The 14,366-nt window shown below is 37.8% G+C and overlaps 1 protein-coding gene across 1 annotated transcript in view; it reads right to left on the bottom strand.

Moving 5' to 3' along the window:
• The window catches only part of LOC122539894 (triadin-like), a 141,009-nt gene that overhangs the window by 53,392 nt on the left and 73,251 nt on the right, over positions 1-14,366 (bottom strand). The window contains exon 3 of the mRNA XM_043675049.1: positions 8,070-8,213. Within this exon, the coding sequence (XP_043530984.1) occupies positions 8,070-8,213 (144 nt within the window). The remainder of the gene's footprint in view (positions 1-8,069; positions 8,214-14,366) is intronic.

Genomic DNA, 14,366 nt, shown 5'->3' with positions numbered 1-14,366 from the left:
GGGGAGTCCAGAACTAGAGGGCATAGGTTTAGGGTGAGAGGGGAAAGATATAAAAGAGACCTAAGGGGCAACCTTTTCACGCAGAGGGTGGTACGTGTATGGAATGAGCTGCCAGAGGATGTGGTAGAGTCTGGTACAATTGCAACATTTAAGAGGCATTCGGATGGGTATATGAACAGGAAGGGTTTGGAGGGATATGGGCCGGGTGCTGGCAGGTGGGACTAGATTGGGTTGGGATATCTGGTCGTCATGGACGGGTTGAACTGAAGGGTCTGTTTCCATGCTGTACATCTCTATGACTCCATGACTCTATGTTTAATGTCACATTTTAATCTTTTGCAATGTTCATAAGCAATTAAAGTCCTCTTCCTTTTATTCAAGAAATTATAATAGGCTCCTTCACGTTCAAAACAATTAAATGTTATTTAGTTGAAGTACAATATAGTTAAATGCTAAAAGGAATGAACAAAAATTACTGTGGGCAACTGATAGCGTTAAAAAAGAGGGAGAGTCAATTCATACATCTTTTCCTGATCATAATGACATTTTCAAGTAATTTCTGGTGTGTCTAAAATCCCACTAATTCTCTTGCTGTTATGGCCACAGCACAGGAAGGTTCAGACTTCCTCCTGCAACAGAACTGCAATAAACTATTTCACTGATTGCTTCAAGCAGCTCAAGGCCCACTGTTACAATTTGCAGTCTATAATCTTGTGTTGTTAGTGCATTTCATAGTGTTATGGCACACTTTTATATATTCAATGATGTGCTAGGAATTCTGCTCCACTGCAAATTACAATCATGCTCTAGCCAACCAATCAAATTGCTCAATAACAATAATTTGCAATCATCCATAGCAGCAACCAATAGGGCAATGGGAAAAAGCAGACATTTTTTTCAAAGGATGCATTACAAAAATATGGTGTAATGGGGCATACCCTCCTCCTACATGGAAATGAATATCAGGTGGACTGTTTCATAGCTGGCTGATGTGATAATTGTTTTGTGTTACTGCTTGAAACAAATTTCTACTTCTATATTCCTGCCGTGGACCATTTCTCAACTAGCTTTAACTCTTATTTCAGCCATTATTGAATATCCAGAAGGAGCTCAATTCTTTGTATGATTTCTCAGATTTAGGAAAGATGGAGAGAAGAGTCCTGAGACACATTAACTCAGCAACTAATCAAAGGATACCTGAGCCTTTTTCCTTGAAACTAATTTTACTGACCTGACCTCCAATCCCAGTGGATAACTCCTTTAATAGTTATGTTGAGTTGAAGTTTTGGGCACCCAGCTCCTCAGTGAAGTCAGGAACAGAGCCAGGCACAGCCCAAAATACTGTTACTGGTCAGCATGTCGGTATCAAAACGTCATTCCCAGCTTTAATAATGTTCATTAGGCTGGAAGGAAAACAAGACAGGATCCCATCCAGCACCCAAATCAGGCCAAACTAAAATCCTGAAGCATCTTGTTAGAAAGGGAGAGTTCAAATTTTTCTGGGAGTGCTTGTGTTTCATACACTGCCCATTTTGACCCGCTGAGGGAGATGGGTATATGGTAGAAAGATATTCATGGCTTCTCCAGGTTATCACTTCAGACCATAAGGGGAACTCAGCATTTGGAAAGAAGGCACCCTTAGCACTAAACAGGAGGAGGGGTAAGTGGGTACCAAGCACTCAAGCACTGAATAGAGTCATCACCTCTCCTGACATTATGCGTCCAGGCACAACAGAGAAGGCACATGTCCCAAAAGAAGACCGCAGCTGACAATAGGAGTACCCTTCATACCATTTTTGACCCAGTGGTATTAAAGACGTACAGTCTTTGTAGGGGAGGACAGAAACCTAAACAATAGGAGAAATGGGCTAGGAAAAGCAATGGAAAGGCAATGAAGGCTAAACCCTTAACACAGGATCCACCTTTAAAGACAGAGATACTGAGAAATTACCAAGAATTAGTAGTGCAGGAGACTGAAACTCCCAGGCAACTGGTCACAAATATCTGTGCCTTCAGGGGACACTTCAGCAGTCAGGGACATTCAGCCTCGGATCTTCAGGTGACCATCATCTTAGGCAGACTTCAGGATATGCAACAACGCAGAGTGGCCGAGCAGAGTCTGATAGCCATGTTTGGTACCCATGGGGATGGCCTGAACTGGTACCTTGGGTTTATGTCACACTAGAGATAACCCCATTGCACTATACATACTCTCTCTCCCTCTCACACACTCATGCAGACCCTGTCTCATACACACGCTCTCACTTAGACACAGATACATACACCCTCCACACTCTCAACCATGCACATCCCCTCACAGGCTTATACTCTGTCGCACTCACGCATAAACACAAACACACACTCTCTCATGCGCACTCACACTCACACACTGAACGCGCGCACACACATATATAAGTCTATGGGGTGAATTTGCATTTGCAGAATTGTATTTGCAGATACATTCAACTTTACCTCAAAAAGCACACAACCTGCAGGCAGTCAATCCATATAATATTTTGTAAATTCCTACTTTGGAAATAGAATCAGTCTGACTCAAGGATGGGATGCAGACAGACTCTAACCTCACATTGGGGCAGTACGGTGGCTCAGTGATTAGCACTGCTACCTCACAGCACCAGGGTCCCAGGTTCAATACCAGCCTTGGGCGACTATCTGTGTGGAGTTTGGACAATCTCCCTGTGTCTGCATGGGTTTCCTCTGGGTGCTCCAGTTTCCTCCCACAGTCCAAAGATGTGCAGGTTAGGTGAATTGGCTATGCTAAATTGCCCATAGTGTCAGGTACATTAGTCAGAGGGAAATGGGTCTGGGTGGGTTACTCTTTGGAAGTTCGGTGTGGACTTGTTGAACTGAAGGACCTGTTTCCACACTGTGGGGAATCTAATCTAATCTATAATACATTGTCTGAACTGAGATGTCACTATTTTTTATAAACCTTAAGTTATCTTGAGAATGTGACTTAAAAGAACTTCTGGTATTTACGTATTAAGGATACGTAACCCCTTCACAAAGATGAAAGACTTAACATCAATCTAATTTTTAGATTAGATTACTTACAGTGTGGAAACAGGCCCTTCAGCCCAACAAGTCCACACCGACCCACCGAAGAGCAACCCACCCAGACCTATTCCCCTCATCACTTATCACTACGGGCAATTTAGCATGGCTAATTCACCTAACCTGCACATCTTTGGACTGTGGGAGGAAACTGGAGCACCCAGAGGAAACCCACACAGACACGGGGAGAATGTGCAAACTCCATACAGTCAATCGCCGGAGGCGGGAACTGAACCCGGGTCTCTGTGAGGCAGCAGTGCTAACCATTGTGCCACCATGCTGCCCACTAATTTGTTTAATGTATTATTTCAATTGCATGATACTGTGACCTTTTGCTATAAATTCTGTGTCGTATGATCCTGATCCACATCTATCTGATGAAGGACCAGCGCACTGAAAGCTAGTATTCTCAAATAAACATGTTGGACTGTAACCTGGTGTTGTGTGATTTTGAACTTTGTGCACTGCAAAAGGCCTCAAACTTCACAGCACACGTGCCATGCCCTGCAGTAATCATCAAAGTCACCATCATCTGGAACATCTTTGATTCTGGCTCCATCCTTGAATCAGCTACTGAATTTAGTGACAACTCACAAACAGCAACAAAACATTGCATCTTATAGATTGCCAACAGCTTCTTTGCAGAGCTGGATAGTATATTCATTTCATAACAGATTCAGTCTTGCAGGAACAGAGGGTATTGTTTTTTTTTCTGACTATTGCTGTACTGCTATAGCATCGGGTTATTCTTGATTACAGAGCCTTGACCATCAAGATACCCGGAAACCATCCACTCAGATTCACTCAACATCCAACTGGTCAATGACCACAGTAGGTGCTTCCTACAAGGGTGTACTCATGGTCTTGGCAACTGCCATGACTCTTTCACCCTCCAACAGTCCGGGCAGCCTCACAGTTTCATTCCAACTGCAGAAGTGCATTGGTAGATCCCAGGCAACAATCAATACCTCTTGAAGAAATGGCTGTCAACTCCTCCACTATGGCTCAGACAGAGGTACAGCCGTGATACAAGAAGTAACTTCTCCTCAAAAAAGGCAAGCATTGCACAGGTCATTGGGCTTCTAAAAATTGCATTTCCAGTCCTAAGACTGGTTGGACAGTGTCCCCAAATACCCTTCTATAAAAGTCTCAGTCATTGCAGGGATTTCTTATTCTCTTCTTAAAGTGGTTACCTAGAGGTGTGGAGTCTGAGAGAGGTGAAGCCCAAAATGGAGACATTCACTGGGAACCAGGAAGAGGAGCAAGAGGGGGAGAAATTTCTGGGCTGAAAACAAGAGGAACTTCAGTCAGTAGCAAGACCTAGAGTGGGAGCTCAATTAGGGATAGTGGCATTCCCCAAAACCTGCCAATCTGTCATATTGCGAACAACTCAGCAGTGCCACCACTAGCACTGGGTATTGATGTGAATATATTTCTAGATAGGGGCATCAGAATGATAGGGCAGCCCTGAGATCCAATGAGGTAGACTGGGGGAAATCAGAACTAGGTATCCTGGCCCCAAGTTTCAGAAATAATGAAGAACCATCACTGCAAGAGCAACCATTAGTTTCAAGGGTCCTTTGTTTAGGTATGGAATTCACAGAAAAAAAATGGCTTCCTCAGAGTCCTCCAGCAAGCTATTCAATTATAAAATGAATGACCTCTTCACCTGACAGCAGGCCTTCAAACGCAGAGAAAATGCAAATAGAGATGGGAAGCAGCCCTTAATTGGCCACTTAAATGATTCAATGTCCTTCTGGTATGTGTACCACCACCCTTCTTCCCACTACTGGCAATATAGCACAGCAGAGAGAAGATGCCGACCTCCTAGTCCATCCTAAATTGCCTAGAAAATTACAGTATTCTGCCCATCTTAGCCTTGATTTTGAAATTCATGTTCATAATGTTTTTCCATGTTCTTAATTGCACTGTCCCAGTGTCTCTGCTAGCCCTACAATCCTGCATGAACTCCATTCTTCCAAATCATCTTGTGCATCCCTCGCTTCCATTGTTCACCATTGATGATTGTGACTTTAGAAGCCTTGACCCTAAACCTTAAAATTTCCTTCTTAAACCATTCTACTTCTCTAAATTCTCCCTTCCCTTTAACATAGCTCTTAATTCTGTTTTATTTTTGTTCAAGCTTGTTGCAATTTATCCTGATATCTTCTTCAGCTCAGTATTATTTTTTGTCTGGTTACACTTGTGAAGTCTTAGAACATTTACTTTGTTTAAAATTCTACATAAATTTAATTTTTCTTGTTGTTTGGCAGTGATCCCTGCTAGTAAATAAGGATGCATATAGATGAATCAAGAATTAGATTGGGTTAAACCATATTACTCCTCCCATATATTTGAGTACCAGCAAGAGTGGCCAATTGAGCAAATTTGACATTTGAGGAATATGAAACAAAAGATATTATATGGATAAAACCAAACAGATCCATCCTCCAATTTCATAATCGCAAGTTCAGACAACTAAAAGTTTTGTTTCACTTTTAGCAATTTGTCTATCTCATTAACAATATCAACTTTTCTGAGGAGACATTCAAAACACATTCAACATTAATCATAAAAAAGTCAGTGCCACTGAAACATATTCGGAATCAAAGAGTGACAAAGGCATTAGTTTTTTTTTGTATACACGCACGTGCAATTGAATTTTGAAAGAAATGTATTTGGAAAAATGAAGAGGCATTCAACAGGCAGAATACTAATTTTACAAGCAACTTCACAGGACACAATGGAATTTTAATCAAAAATCACGTGAAAAAAATCATTCCTTTCATAACGATATAATTCTTCAGCTTTGCAGTTCTAAGAATCAGTGTGAGAAAATGCAACTTTGGGGATGCTTTAGAATATGAATGAGAACAAAGCAAAGTTACTTGAATCATACATCTGGTATTATAATCTTAGTAATCATTCAAACATTTTAATAATATTTAGAAACTGATATTCTTCCTGTGCCTTCTATAATGTTTTGTTAAGATAATTCCAGTAAAGGTAATGGAAGCATTATGTTCTTATAATGTGATTTTTTTTGCAGTGGGAGTTAAATAATTTCTTGAAAATATATTTGACATGAATTATGTGGCTTATTCCAAGTAATGTTAAAATATATTTGTCTTTCCATGCCTGGATAACAAAAAAGCATTAACAATATTATTTTTAGGTTATCCTGTGATTATATTTGACAGGAATGCCATTACCCTTTATTTCAATAATCCATTTATAGCCAGAACTCCGAAAGCCAGAATAAATTAGAAATTGATCGGGAAATACATGCTACAAGCTTAGAATCTTACTCACTGATTGCATAAAAGTTTTTTTCCTGACATAAATGAATGAATGAAAAACTAATACGGACAAGGGTCTGAATTTATGATATTCACTTCCAACTCTAGAGGTCTCATCCTAGGTAACGATAAAGTCGCCTATTGGACTATCGGGCTACTCTGAAATTAGATAGAGATGACTGGTAGTGGTGTAACCTGAGAGTCACCAGGTGAGGGAAATCTTGAGAAAGGGAACCACTCAGCCAGTAAGGAAACTGAATCCATGCTGTTGATGTTATTCTGCATCACAAATCAGGCATCCAGTCAACTGAGCTAACCTACACCTCCCACTTCCTGCTAGCTTGAATTTGTTGAATTCTCCCAAAACGTTTTGCATATCTCTACATATTTATACCTGCCTTCTTCCCACCCTCTCACATAATTGAATGAAAGTTTATTTCTTTAAAGTGAGGAGAAATTGGTACATTGTCATAATTTTTATACAAGTACTTTGTGGTAACATGGGCTAAATGCTCAACTGTGCTGCAACAATATTTACAAGGATGTTGCTTGGTATGGAAGGTGCTAGCTATGAAAAAAGGTTAGGTTTATTTTCATTAGTAAAAAGGAGATTGAGGGGGGGGACTTGATTGAGGTTTACAAAATCATGAAGGGTATAGACAGGGTGGATAGACACAAGCTTTTTCCAAGGGTGAAGGATTCAATACTGAGAGGTCACTCTTTCAAGGTGAGAGGTGGAAAGTTTAAGATGGATACACGCGGCAAGTACTTCACACAGAGGGTGGTGGGCGTTTGGAACATGTTGCCAGCAGAGATGGTAGAGGCAGGCACGGTAGATTCATTTAAGATGCGACTGGACAGATGCATGAGTAGGCGAGGAGCAGAGGAATACAGATGCTTAGGAATTGGGCAACAGGTTTAAACAGTTGATTTGGATCAGCTCAGGCTTGGAGGGCCAAAGAGCCTATTCCTGGGCTGTAAATTTTCTTTGTTCTTGGTTTGTAATATACCTTAACCTAAGCCTCAAAAGTATATCCCCTGACTCAATCAGTATGACATTTCCATTTTTACATCAACTTTTCCTCTAGCACCTCTAAATGGGAGAGCTTGTTTAATGTCACATAGTGGCACTCATGATTAGTTTCTTAATCTTTACCAATTCCCGCAGGGAACTGGTTGAGACTGCTCAAATAAATTTCACATCATACTCATTTCAGAGGAGAGATTTATAGGCTTACCAGCCATTCTTAACAGTAAAACAACAAGTTCTCATCTATTATGCTGAGCAATTTCCAATAATCAGGGATTAATATCAGCAGGGACTAGAAATTTGTGTACTTTTAAAATCAAAACAGAAATAGCTAATTTTAAGATAATTTTATTGTGTTCCAAACATAATCACATGGAACTGTTAAGATTTGGAAGAATGCCCTCCCTTTTAAATAGCTTAAGTGAGAAAGTACCAGAGGATTTTCAGTTGTAGAAGCTTACCAAGTTCATAAAATAAAAATCTCTCACTGTAAATGCTTAGAAAACAAAAATATTGCATTTACTTTAAATTTAACAAAAATTACACTATAAAAGGGAACAAAGTAATTTTAGTTTCTTCAAGCAAGTTGAAATGGTGCTCCATCGTTTTTTTTACACGTTTTCTATAAAATAGATCAACTGTACATGTGTGTTTGTTCTGAATACCTTCATCCATTTCGTCATCAGGGTAGTCTGTTGTTGTAAATATATCACTTAGCACAGATATAAAACCATAGATCCAATCTGAGGTATCTTCCACAGCCTCATTTATGACTTTCTTAGGGTCTGAACTTAATTCTTTAAAACCTCCTAAATGCATAGAAGGAAAGAGCAGTAAGAATTAAAGAAAATAATTGTGATTAAAAGGAAGAAATCAAAGACCTGCAGAGATGAATGAGTTATTTATTGTTTGCATATTATTATGTACAATATAATTTGTACATAAAAAACAATATTGGGGAAAAGTGTCTGAACTAGTTTACTGGATGCAATGGTACAAGGTAAAAAGCATCAGATACTAAAGTATTATTCTGGTAAATAAGGTGTGAATACTAGTCTTATGAATTTAGCGATAGTTTTGAAGAGGAAATTGATTTGTAAGTAAAACTCAATTGCTAAAATAAACTACTGTCATCAGCTAGCATAATATTTTTTTTAAATTGGAAAAACTTATTTAAAATTTCAGCAGGAAATAGAAGACAGCAGCATTTTAAAACTAGAAAAGTTCCAGCTGTAGCTTAGGATAGACACTCTTAACCTGGAACACTTCTTGTCTGACACTGGTCTAGCTTTTACTTACGCAGGTGACCATTTGTCCAAATAGATGTAAACATGGCTCAAAATACAATTTCTGTAACCAGGTGCCACAATTCTCTACTAATCCTTTTAAAATGGACTGACTTTTTCAGGAACACACATTGATACGAAGGAAATAAATTGGCAGCTCATGTGAGTTGGGAAAATGAACAGAATTCAGCCATAGCTGGTTCTGACTGGGTGTTTATGGAATGGATTTAACTGAAGTTCTCAAGGTCACTGCAGATGAAGAAGAAAAAATAACAAATGACACCATACAATTTGTGATTGGTGATTTTAAGGAGTCACAATGATTGAAGACAATCTGAGTTAATTTAAATGTTCAGCACATGGTGATTAACCTCTGAAATGAATTGCCTACATGTTTTAGAACTCTACGCATTGCATTTCATTGATTACAGTGGAATAAACATCTGATAGATTCCATAATGGTGTGTGAAATGCTTTACCAAATGGTTAAAATTAAAATCCTTATGTATTTTGAATTTGAAATGTTCACAATAGAATATGCACAGAAGAATTGTTGTAGGATGAAGGCTGTTACTGTTCCTCGGGTATACCTGAGAATAGGTATTTTCTTGACACACTGTGTGAAGCCTGTGCACATCTTACCACCAAGCAAAGGCACTGCAAGGACAAAGCAGCAAAACAGGGCCATGCTTCTCACTCATTCAAAAAACATGCAATGTTCATTTAAAAAAAAAATCAATAACATGTAAGTGTCAGTTTCTAATATCAATGGATGATAGGAATGAACAAAATAATCCTATATCTCTTGATCCATGTACAATCTATTGTATTTGGGGGAGAAAGGTTACTTAATCATATTCCTCCATGTAAAATTAACCAAAATGGAAAACACTTAACATGTAAATAATTTAGGAGGTGAAAGAGTAAAATGCTAATAAAGCTGAACTGGTGAAAAGTACAAGATTTTACTCCTTCAAGGTTAAAGTATCCTCTGTATAAATTCATATAATCCACTGTTCAATCCACTACAAATATAACTTCCCTTCAAGGAATATAAACATTCATTGATTAAATCTTTTGGTTAATGGCATACCACAATTATTTCTGAATATATTACAATTTATCAATTTGATTTGGGACATAAGTCTAAGTGTTAGAGTTCCTTGAAGGCAATGCCAAGATTTTAATGAACAACATGAAACGAGTCCTTGCCTCCAGGGATCTTTGCTTCCTTTACTACTTTGCTGACATCAACTTGATGCTTTCCTGCTAGGAAAAAATGCATTAAAGATGCAGAGTGAAAGGTAAAATGACATACACCATAGGAAAAGTCAAGACAGATTGTTTAGTTTGCTTAACATAATACTTGAGGCGTCAGCCACTGCTAGCAAAATCTAGCAAATATATGGGCACACAAACACTTCAGATAAAACATTCAATTGAGGCAGGATAATAATGAGCTTTTCAAATTCAATTCCACTCAGTTAATCAGTCATGGAGGCCTCACTGTAATATGGATTGGGTTCATTGCAGGGCATGCTGATAACTAAGGTACAATTCCTCTAAAAAAAAACTAATTTATTGTCATAATGTTGCAGGTTTCTTGTCCCAGTTAAAAAGAAATTCTACCGAATGAAATATTTAACGTTGAATGTTGGTATACATTATGTTCACTGTATATTTCTAGTTTACACAAGTTAAATAACAAAAAAAGGAAAAATAAATCCATACTTTAGATGAGAAAAACTATAAAAATATTTTAAATGAAATATATGGTCATTTGTCATATGGTCTTGCAAACTATGATCCACATCGAAGTATTACATAAGGTGTCTATTCCTCCAAAGTTTGGGAAAGAGCTAGAAGTTATCCATTTTCCTTATTTTAAAGACCAAGCACTGTAGATGATGGAGATCTGAAATGTAAACAGAAAGTGTTGGAGACAGTCAACAACTCTGGCAGCATATGTGGAGAGAGAAACAGTTCCAAAAAGTTGGATTTAAAACATTAACTCTGATGCGTTCACTGCAGATCCTGTCAGACCTGTTGAATTTCTCCAGCACTTGTTGTTTATATCTTTTCTCAATATGTATTGCTGTCATTTTTTTTTTCAAAAATATCAATATGTGAAACGAATCAAGAGTGGAAGCAAAATGCAAATACTTGGGAGTTAACTTGCCCTCCAAAGCCGCGTTCCAAAGAATGCAAATAAGCTAAACAATATTTGAGACTATAGCCCTATATTATAATTGAGAATGGTGGTTTTTGTGGTCTGCTTGGTCCAGGCAGGGTGCAATTAGCTGCTGAATTTATTGGCACAGCCTGATTTTTTTTTATCTGGCTTCACTCCTAGCTGTAGCCAGACAACTTTATTGGTGATGAATTACAGAAAGGAGCAGAAAGAGGGGAGGCTTGGGTGGTCTGAACAGAAATGGTGACAAAGGAGAAGATTGAAATCTAGATGGGGGGAATAGAGTCCTAGGTCAGGAGAGAAATGCGGTCAGCATCAGAGCGAAAATGAGACGTCAGAGAGTAAATCAGGATGGTTTGTGCGAGAGGATCGTGAGGGTCGCGCATTGTAAATCGGAAGGGCTAAGGACTGATGAGAAGGGTTGGAGGCACAGTTTCTGACTAAGAAATGATGCATAATGCAGGGGATTTTAATCAAGCAGATAAATAGAACATCATTTACCTCTTGGATCTTGCAGTTCATGCCTCCCCTAATTTACCTGAATTCCTGAGACCCGAGAAACTCAGTTAACCAGGATTAAATTTCAAATGAATGAAAAAAAAACTACTGCTGCAAGTGTAAGAATGAACATTAATGCAAATAATACTTAGATTTTCTGTCAGGGGATTTCTATACTTTCTACATTTCAACATTAAAGCTAACTAAAATGCTTTATGTACTAAACGCATTGGGAGATCAAAATGAGTGCATTGTTTACCTAGAGGTGGCTGTGAATATTCACATGAGCATCATTCGGCTAGAGTTTGAAGGTGCATTACCTGTTAATATTTTTTGTCAAAGTATTCCATACAAAAATTATCGCTTTCATATTTGGCAAAGTGCGCATTCCAACATTTGTACGTATGAATGGCGAGATAACTGCTCAAGAAGTATTATTGTATTGATAACTTGTTTTTTGTTATAATAGTGGCAAAAATGGACTATCAATACCCAACTTCCATCATCTGATTTTTAATAGCTGAGACTTCCATGTGGTAAGGTTTTTTTTAAAAAAATTACTGTCCTAAAATGGCTACAGTGATCACCTGACCATTGATTTTGGGAAGCCTGTGAAATCAGTATGAGATATACAAAAACCATCTGCACTAAGATTATCACTTTATCCAAAGACGAGACAGCCAAATAAGTGTCAAGAAATTTACATGTTGTTTCATTCACACTTGCATGACATTTTCACACATTGGGAGATGAAAGTTGTGTGTGGAATATAAGTTTGGAAAAACAATGAGCAGATTCAGGAATATACAACTGCACCTATACTGATAGTTCCTTGAGCCAGGAAAGCTGAGAATGAAAATGAAATATTAACTGATAACAACAAGAAGCTGGAAGTGTCTTTCTCACTATCTCTGTTAAACTCAAAGTCAGTATCCAGTACGAAAGCAACTTGGGACAATAAACACTCATCAAGAATTCAAAATCTGTACATTTTGCCACTGCTGCAGAATGTAGGTCAACAAACAATTGACCTTAGATTTAAAATGTGACACTTCAAAGGCCATCAAGATATTTTAAAGAAAAACTCTGCCTATTCTTGTCTTTCTCTATTTTAAACCTATTACTGTGTATGTCTGATGTCAAGTTGTTATTTATTTTGGGATTAGCAGATAATATAGGTCCTCTTCCCTTCACTCAAGAAACATTATGCTTTGGCACCTTCATTTTGATCTAATTAATTGAAGTATGATAGGTGCATGCTAAAATATATATTTATGAGAAGGGATTAAAATGAGAGGAGCTGATTTCCCCATCACCTGGTTTTAACAGGCTTAATAGCAAAATTGCATACTCTGCTATGATGTGGCATGTTTGATTACTTTGGTTCTAAACTTAAAAATAACAGAGAAAATTGTTTTTAAGTGATTAGTTTGTGTTTCAAAGTAAAATCATAACTGCAATAATCACATTTGATTTTTCAGATGTTGATAGAAACATTACCTACTGTTTTGTTGTACATAGTTATTTACTAATCTGACCTAATAGAACCATATTGCTGTCTGCAATTGCAATATTACAGCACCATGCACTTCACTGTAAGAGCAGCACAAGTTGACACTTATTCCTCTTTATAGAATTTATACTACTATATAGATCACACAGAATTGGTTTAATTCATTGTCAACAAAAGACATGTGTCATTGAATTTGATAATACAAATTTACAATATTAAAATATGAATGATTTAATGATCACTCCTTAAACAGTTATTTGATTTGTTCAATAAATGTAGTTAACTCAGAAACTGAAGTAAAAATATTGTAATTCATGCATGTATTTTACACCACTAGTAGTGGGAACATTATAAATCTTAATAAATCTGGTAATCTTTCATTCTCTTGCAATCAGTTCACCGGAGCAACATCTGGCAACAGTCATAGCAAAGCTACATCATTACTTGAGGGTTCAATGACAGTAACAAGACACACAACACTGACACTTTAAAAGTCAAAGGTAAATACCACTTCTGAATCAATTCAAGTGCTCAATGTGTGATTTGCATTTCAACAAGAAGCTGAGAGGATATTTATTTATTTTCTATATCGGGTGTTTCTTTAACATGTTGACATTTTATGAGGAGTGGGGGGAGATAACAGATTTCAGTTGAATGTGTCATACTGCAGACTGGTGCTTTTTTCTCATAACTGAAATTATGATTTCACAAGGCATTCAGAGTTTACTAAAATAGGAGATGTTATTTTAGATCTTACAGAATTGCTTTAATTAAATTAGAGTCCCTACAGTGTGGAAACAGGCCCTTTGGCCCAACAAGTCCACACTGAACCTCCGAAGAGCAACCCACCTAGACCCATTTCTCTCTGACTAATGCACCTAACCTTATGGGCAATTTAACATGGCCAATTCACCTGACCTGCACATCTTTGGGCTGTGAAAGGAAACCAGAACACCCAGAGGAAACCCACGTAGACACTGGGAGAATGTGCAAACTCCACACAGACAGTCACCCAAGGCTGGAATCAAACCCAGGTCGCTGGCACTGTGAGGCAGCAGTGCTAACCACTGCACCACCGAAGGGCTCCATATTATCTTTTGCATCCAACCAGCAGGGCAGAATGCTTCTTAACTTAATGACATATTTGAAAGATGGAACCTTTTACAGAAATTTACATTTCTCAAAATAGGGGAAGTATAAACCTCTGTAAACTTTGCTGTACACAAATTGGCTACCAGATAAGAATTTAAGAAGTATGATTCCTCACTATACTTCACATCAATTTCAAATAATAAAGAATATTAAACATTCGTATCTTAAAGACAGACAAGATACTGCAGAATTGAATTAAATAAGCAAAATAAATATCTGTAGCTCTTGAACAAATCACAACTTTTCTTAGCAGATGGTTTGAACTTAATAGATATGATTTTCAATTAAGGACTGAAGAAAATAAAGAACAAGATCAGTCTCT

The sequence above is a fragment of the Chiloscyllium plagiosum genome, chromosome 3 (genome assembly GCF_004010195.1).
Source record: "Chiloscyllium plagiosum isolate BGI_BamShark_2017 chromosome 3, ASM401019v2, whole genome shotgun sequence".
In the NCBI taxonomy this organism is placed as follows: Eukaryota; Metazoa; Chordata; class Chondrichthyes; order Orectolobiformes; family Hemiscylliidae; genus Chiloscyllium; species Chiloscyllium plagiosum.
The sequence above is the reverse complement of the archived record's forward strand: the minus strand, read 5'-3'. Positions and strand labels throughout refer to the sequence as shown.